The sequence below is a fragment of the Anomalospiza imberbis genome, chromosome 27, assembly GCF_031753505.1.
Source record: "Anomalospiza imberbis isolate Cuckoo-Finch-1a 21T00152 chromosome 27, ASM3175350v1, whole genome shotgun sequence".
Lineage (NCBI taxonomy): Eukaryota > Metazoa > Chordata > Aves > Passeriformes > Viduidae > Anomalospiza > Anomalospiza imberbis.
In genome coordinates, this window is record NC_089707.1 from 2,739,528 (window position 1) to 2,747,550 (window position 8,023).

General features: G+C 53.3%; 1 protein-coding gene across 1 annotated transcript; it reads right to left on the minus strand.

Moving 5' to 3' along the window:
• Positions 1 to 1,392: 1,392 nt before the first annotated feature.
• Positions 1,393 to 3,868, minus strand: F2RL3 (F2R like thrombin or trypsin receptor 3). Its single transcript, XM_068173731.1, has 2 exons — positions 3,603 to 3,868; positions 1,393 to 2,602 (listed from the first exon to the last, which is right to left on the minus strand). The coding sequence occupies exons 1-2, from the start codon at positions 3,676 to 3,678 to the stop codon at positions 1,533 to 1,535; spliced, it is 1,146 nt and encodes a 381-aa protein (XP_068029832.1). The 5' UTR covers positions 3,679 to 3,868; the 3' UTR covers positions 1,393 to 1,532.
• Positions 3,869 to 8,023: the final 4,155 nt, after the last annotated feature.

An 8,023-nucleotide genomic window follows, 5' to 3' on the forward strand; every position in this document is an offset into this window, starting at 1 on the left:
TGCAGCAGTGCTAGTTATCAGTGATTGATGCTTGCAATCCTTTCAAGGAAATTAATATTTATATATTTGTAACTGTACATTATGCAGAGTAATCATTACCATGGTATTTATTTTAAAGCAATAGTTCCCCTTGTTCTTTCTTGTCCTGTGTTTTGGTCTTGCCTCTTCCCCTCCTTCTTAATCAGCCTCAGTAGAAAGCAAATACCAGAAGAATGTTCAGCTTGCTTGAAGAACATCCCCAACACACCAGCACTTGCTTTGCTCACACTGACTGTTGACATTTAATGCACAATAACCTGGTTTTCATTATTGTGACTAGAGCAACTATTTAGAAAACCTCTACCAGCCTGGCTTTGGGTTTGGGTTTGGGGTTTTTTTTCCATCCCTGCTGTTTCTGACTGAGTGCCCAGCACCCAGAGCTCAGCTTTGTGTTTCCCCCCCTTTTGCCTTTTGCCCCCACAGGTACACACAAACAGCTCTCTGACCAGTTGTTGGTTTGTTCACACACATCTTAGCAAGTCTGAGTCCAGAAAAGTGTTTGTTTTAGATTCTGATAAATATTTTATTAAAAACTGATTTTAAGACAATCCTCTCTGCCTCTTATTCGTCCTTTATGTTGTCAAGCCTGTGCTGGGAAAACTAAAGAATTAAGAAGCTCTAAAGAGGTTTATTGCTCATTTTCTACCTGGCTACTCACAGAGCTGTGTCCCAGTTGTGTCTGAGAGATGAGCAGGCTGCATTTTGTCAGATTTGCAGCAGGTTCCAACAAACAACAAACCTGAGCACCTCTTTGATCAGAGCCAGCTTTTGGCTGTGGGTGACATTACACGAAGGAAGTGTGGAGTACTAGAGGCTTTGTTCCATTCCTCCTTTACTATTTCCCTTCATGAGACATCATTTTTTTACAAAATCCATTAATACAACCTTTGCCTCAAAGAAATGATGGATGCCAAGGGTGATTTGCAAAAGCAGGGATGAGTGAAGGGGATTTTTACACCTTTTACCAACAGTGGGCTGACATTGCTGAGGGGTTGCTTACATATCAAGCCAAGAATGTTTTTGCTACACAAACCAGTACTCTGCACTCCTTTGACAGACTGGTTTAGTTAATCTTTTGAAACATTTAGAAATTTGGTTTTGCAATGATGGCTCTTTTTCTGTTTTAGGGGAAGGGAATATGCATTTAAGGCCAGTGGGCAGCCCAGGAGCAGGACTAGCAGGCAGAGAGCAGCCAGGTTAGGAACACCAGACGCAGCTGTACGGGGAGGAACATCCCTGGCGGTGCGTGACCAGCTGAGAAGCTGCAGGCAGTGTCCCAGTAAAGGACGGATGCGTCCAGCACTCAGCATCTTGTCTGAGCAAAGAATCCCACAGCCTGGGTTTAGTCATCCTTATCTGTGCAGACAGGGGAAAGCGCTTGGCTCCTGGGAAACGCTGCTCTGGGTGAAACTTGTGGAATTCCAGTGTTGAATTCATCTTATCCCCACTGTGTGCATGATGAGCGCCCTGGGAGCAGGAGCTGGGCTGGAGGCTCACACCAGCGAAGGCTTGGAACGGGGCAGCGTTTCCTTGGAGGTCTTCAGGGAAGTGGTGGTTTTTTTGCTGGCCCTGAAGACTCTCCTCCTCACCTTCTCCCGGAAATCCTCCGACACGTAGTAGTAGATGAAGGGGTCAGCACAGCTGTTGAAGGTGCTGAGGGCCAGGCTGACCATGTAGCTGAGGTACAGCTGGCCGTGCAGCCTGGAGCAGGGGCTGGAGTAGTGAAGGAGCAGGAGGACGTTGCTGGGGACGTAGAAAACCACGAGGGAGATGAGCACGAGGGCCGTGAGCTTGGCGGCATGGCAGTAGCGGCCGCCCCCGCGCAGGAGGACGCGCAGCACCGCGCCCGAGCTCAGCGCCAGCAGCAGCAGCGGCAGCAGGAAGGCGCAGGAGATCAGCACCACGAAATAATAAAAGTAGAAGCCGTCGTCCTCGTGCCGGGGCAGGACATCGTGGCACAGCGTGAGGCCGGCCCCGAGCAGGGGGTAGGACTGCTGCTGCAGGGTCAGGGGCAGCGTCAGGGCCGCGGCGCAGAGCCAGACCGCGGCGCAGGTGCCGGCGGCCAAGCTGGGAGTGCGGAAAGCCCGGGAGGAGAAGGGGTGAGCCACGGCCAGGTAGCGGTCCACGCTGATGCAGGTGAGCAGCAGCACGGAGCAGTACATGTTGCCGTAGAAGAGAGCCGTGGTGAGGCGGCACAGCCCTTCCCCGAAGGGCCAGTGGTTGCCCAGGAAATAGTAGGAGATCTTGAAGGGCAGCACGGAGACGAGCAGCAGGTCGGCGGCGGCCAGGTTCATCAGGAACACGGTGGAGGCCAGGCGCTCGGCCCTGGTGGCCAGCACCCAGAGGGCCAGCGCGTTGGCCGGCAGCCCCAGCAGGAACACCAGGCTGTAGAGGCAGGGGATGAGCCGCACGGTGACGGCGCTGCCCAGCTGGGCGCGGGTGGCCTCGGGGATCAGCAGGTAGGTGACGTTGTTGACCGTGGCCTGGTCCCCCGGGATGGCTCGGGGACAGGGGGTGACCTCTGGTGTGCTGGCCTGCTCGCTGGTGCTGTTCTGAGAGTAATCTGTGAGGAGGGCAGCCTGTTACTCACCCAGCCTGAGCCTCACTAAGCTGCAGACTCTGTGGAGGCTGCGCGCACAGCTCACCCCAAAGGCTGCTCTTTGTCCTTTCTCTTGGGGTCTCTACAACTGGGAATGTTCTGGAAAGGCTGTGGAGTGACGGGCAGACAAAGCTGGCTGGCACAGTTAGGTGTGCAGGAGCCACCCTCAGCCACCTTTCTGAGGACATCCCTGATTCCTTTGCCTCGTGGTTTCCCACAGCTCACAATGGACTGTGATGCTCTACAGCCATCAGCAGGCCTGGGAATCCAGAGAGAAATTCCCAAGTACAGCCATCAGCAGGCCTGGGAATCCAGAGAGAAATTCCCAAGTACAGCCATCAGCAGGCCTGGGAATCCAGAGAGAAATTCCCAAGTACAGCCATCAGCAGGCCTGGGAATCCAGAGAACAATTCCCAAGTACAGCCATCAGCAGGCCTGGGAATCCAGAGAACAATTCCCAAGTACAGCCATCAGCAGGCCTGGGAATCCAGAGAACAATTCCCAAGTACAGCCATCAGCAGGCCTGGGAATCCAGAGAGAAATTCCCAAGTACAGCCATCAGCAGGCCTGGGAATCCAGAGAACAATTCCCAAGTACAGCCATCAGCAGGCCTGGGAATCCAGAGAACAATTCCTCTGCCAGGCTTTCACAACAACCCGAAGCTCTGGAGCCACTCCAGTGTAAAGCTGTGGCTCTGGGTGTGTAATTAGCTAAAGATTTAGCTTTTGAGTCCTTTCTGGTCTACTGCTCCTCTATTTTTCCTTTCTAGTTTCTTCCACCCCAGCTTCTTTCCCTGCTGTATCACCTCTGTCAACCTCCTGCTTCAACAAGAGCCCACACGAAGTTCTATCAGAGCATCCTCCCATGTGAACTCATTAAAAAAGGAGTTTCCAAGGATCTTACAAAGGTCCAAACACCCAGCACTTCAACAAGCAGCAGCTTTGCTCCCAAAGCAGACACTCACCATCGTAGTCCGAGGCCAGGCAGAGTCCCCAGAGGGCACAGCAGAGCAGGAGCTGCCTGTTCCCAAGGGTCCCCATGGCGGTGCAGGCTCTGTGCACAGCCCAGGGCCAGGGCTGTGTGGCAGCAGCAGCAGCAGGGACCCTGCTTACGCATTTCCTCCTGCTGTCCTCAACTCTGGGAAGGAACGGGGCAGATCCGGGCGGGATGAGGGGATGGAGGGGCTGGCACCACAGGAGCTCAGGCTGGACACCCCCAGCGTCAGAGTGGGACGGGGAGGGGCTTGTCCATCCAGACCCCAAGTGTTTTAGGGCTGCACTACATCCTCAGCGTGAGATGACGGCTCAAGTGACTCATCTGGGTCTCCTTCCTGCTCCGGAATATTCCTGGAAATAACAAATGTGGTCGGGTTTGGTGCAGTCTGCACATAAACAGAACCCACGCACCTCTGCCGTGGGAATGCTGAGCATCCTCCCACTGCAGAGACCTGAGTGGCTCTGTGGCTGAGCTGAGGTCTTTTCCTAAAGCCTGAGTCACGACATTTGCTGGTACTACAAACAGGGAGATATCCCAGGCACCAGAGCTGCAGACCACACAGATCTCCCAGTGATTCCAGGGGGCTCCTGCAGACTCGTGTTCTGGCACTGGAAGGGTTTTAGTGTCAGCCTTGCAGCCTCCAGATCAGGCTGGGCCCTTCAGAGTTCCCTTGTATTCCCTTTTATTCCTGCTTCTCCTTCCTGGCTAAATAGCACCAAGCTGCTGCACCCTTTACTGCAGAGGATGGTTAAAAATCCTCTGGGTTGGAGCTCTTTGCACTGGAAAGCAGCAGCAGGAGCACCATGAGACACCAAGGGCGAGTGGCAGAGGGAGGGAGATGCTTTGTTTCCGCTGATAAACCTCTGGGACAGGGAGAGCAGCTCCTCGCAGCAGGAAAGGAAAGGGGCCTGCAGAGGGCACGCAGGAAGCCCCTGCTGTTGGGGAGATAATGGGGAGCTCCAGCCATTCCTGCCCCACAAAAAGCTGCTTTTTCCCAGAGCTGAGCAGTCCCACCCTGCACAATCCCCACTCTGCCTGGGATAAGAACTCAGAGCAGCACGTGGAGCTGCTGGTTGTGCCCAGACAACTCAGATGCCGTGACAGGGACTGGCAGAGGGTCACTGAGCCTTCAGATCCTTTGCTGCCGGGTGCCCCCTGCTCTAACCCCCAGAGCAGGTCCCTTCTGTGCTCTGCTCTGCACAGCAGCTCTGGGAAGCTCCCAAATCCTCTCCCATCTCTCGAGTCAGAGCCCCAGTGTGGCCCTGGCCACCACGTGCATGGGCCAGTGGGACAGGAGGTCATGGCTGGGAGGGTGCTGGGCTTTGGGCTGTTCTCTGCAGTCCTTGCCTGGCTCTGCAGGGAAGGAAGGAAGGACAGGAGCTGGAGCCCAGGCAGTAGGAACTGTAAATTTGGTTTGGCAACCTGAGGAGCAGCTCATTTCTCTCTCCTCATCTCATGAATGGCCTCTTCTGTGAAGGTTGCAAATCTGAGCCTGGCTGCTGTTTGATGAGATTCTTCTATTCCAAGGAGAAAATGATCCTATTTCCTTTGCTTTCACCATATTCCCACATCCTTGTGCCGAGCGTGTCAAGAGGTGGAGTTCCACTGGCAGGGAGAGGGAAGATGCAATGTTAGATGTTTTGCTTTTGTGAATCTCTCAGGATTTATGAACCATTGCAGAATGACTCATGTGGCCACATATTTTCCATGCCTCAGCCAGGATCCTTTCCATGCTCTGTATGCAAAAAATTAGCCATAATCAGGTTCAGATAGTGTGCAAATCACAGCCCTGCTTCCTATGGGCAGGTCTCTGGAGTGGAGCAGAGAGGGGTTACTCATCGCTGTATCCTTCATTTTTCAGATGCTGTGTGATCTTAATGACTGCCTTAGATGCAGAACAGCTTGCCTGAAAATTCTAATGCCAGAGGTTTGTCACGGCTTGTTAGCATCTCTTTAAGTCGTGTGATCCCTGCCCTGTGGGGTAACAATTTGGTTTTAAAGTAATTCATTGTGCAATAGATCATCTCCTGGGAGCAGGGGCTCTTCCATTCCGTGGCTCTGAAGCCAAAAGATGTAATGCTGGAAATCGGGCTGGGGATTTCAGAGCTCAGGGGGAGGCTACAAACACCACCTGGCCTGTCCCATACATCTTGGAGGCTTGGAAGAGCAGACTGTGGTGGGTAAAGGATGGGATTCAGTCTGGCTGCTCCATTCCAGTGGTTCCAGAGGGTTCCTGAGCAGCAGCTCGGAGCTGGCTCTGCAGGCTCTGCACGTTCAAGGTGCCCTCAGCTCTCTGACACAGGTCCCCTCTTTCTCCCTGGGCCAGCCTGAGACTCTCCATGGCTCCAGGGAATCCCCTCCTCTCCCTCCTGCTTTCCCACAGCTCCGCTGTTCCTCTGGGATCCCACCTCATCTCCTCCCTGGGTGACCCCAGACGTTCTCCTCAGCCTCACGCTCCTGAGGGAGGTTTTCAGAGCTGCTCTTCTGCTTGCTGGCAGTTTTCACTTCACACCATAAAAGTCCACGGGAAGACATTTTCCAGGAACATTTAAAGCTTATTAACACCCCTACAACTCAGTGTTCTGGAATAGCTTTTTGGGGGCCTTTGTCAGCAAGATAGTGACACCGGGGTGGGGGCTACCCTGGTCTGACACAACCATCATCATCATCATCATCGTCATCAATCATCATCAATCATCGTCATCAATCATCATCACTCCTTTTCAGCATCAGGACCCTTTGGATTCATTCTTTAGCACAGATTAGGAGGTGCTAGACTTTAATTTAGTCTGTAAATTGAGTTAGTTAGTTCTAATCCAGAGGAACGGCTAAAACATGAAGAAAACCTCAATTTTTGTTTGCACACAGTTCTAGACTCTCCCACTGGTTCACAGCCCCGACCCTCCCAGTGCATCCCTGTGATGTGGAAACACATAAAAAACACCCTGGAATGTTAAATGCTGAACTCAGGTACTCCCTTTAGCAACTCTGAGTTTAATTGTGCAAATCATTTACACCTATTCCATCCTGCAAACCTGAAGGATGTTTTTAAGCTGTTTGCTGTTGTCCGCTCACTGAGATCCCCAGTGCTCTCGTGTCACATCTGGCTGTCCCTCCCCTCAAGTGCAGGGAACATCCCCTTTGTGAGAGGGCCAAGAGAAGACTTGTGCAAAGTGGGCTGAGTCCTCTGAGACCCCACCACCACCATTTTAATCCAATTATTCCGTGCAGTCGATGCAGCAGAGGATCGTCATGGGGAGAACAACACTTTGTTTCCCTGTGAGCGAGCAGGGGGCTGCACAGAGAGCAGAGCTGCCTTTTGTTATGGCAACGGAAGTGTTGGGGATGATGTAAAGGAAACTCCTCTCAGCTCTGGGTCACATCACTACAGCTTCATTTGCAAAATCCACTCATTCATTTGTCGTGCAGAGCTCACAGGGAACACAGTTAAACATGTTATTACCCAGGAATTTGGGGAGGCTGAGGGAAAGGCGGGTGGAGGGTTATTTTCATGGTTGCAGTTGCGTTGTCTTAACCTGTAGCAGATGTGCTTGTGGGGTCGGGAACTGGAATCAGCCCCTTCTCTTGAGCCCTGCTTGTGTTCAGGGAGTCCTGGGGCCAGGCCTGGGCTGTGCCCCACCTCTGGCAGAGGTGCTGCTAGGCAGGAACCAGGCTGCAAGAAGTCACTGCCTGGCAGGACACAACTGCAGAGCTGCAAGGATCCCACAAGGATCAAATCCAGCCCCTGGCCCTGCATCTTTGTGAGACAGCGCTGAGCCTGGGCAGGGAAAAGCTGAAAAGGTCACAGAGCTGGGAGGGACCCCCAGGGATCAAATCCAGCCCCTGTCCCTGCCCAGCCACCCCAACACCCCACCCTGAGCATCCCTGGCAGCGCTGTCCAAACGCTCCTGCAGCTCTGGCAGCCTTGGGGCCGGGACCATTCCCTGGGGAGCCTGGGCAGTGCCAGCACCCTCGGGGGGAAGAACCTTTCCCTGAGCTCCGTGCCAAGGCCTGGCCCAGCTCCAGCCCTTCCAGCGTTTGCTTTTGAGACCTCTCCGGTGGAGCAACTGTGCCACCCCCTGGGCTCCCTGCTCCAGGAGAGGTTTTGGCAGCTCCCACGTGAGTGCAGCCCCAGCTCCTGCGTGGGATCTCTGCTTGCAGGAAATGTCTTTCCCTTTTCCATCAGCGAGTGCACTGCTCACACCCTCACACAGCACTTGCTGACACACAGCTGCATCTGCACGCCCTGCAGCCTGTCCAGCAACTTCAACCTTTCCATTGCATTTTTCTACCATTTAAAATCCAGTTTCAGGCAAAAGACAATGAATTCTGGGGGTTGTCACAAAGTTTAAATTAGTTGGAAAGAAACATAAAACAGTGAGAGCTGCA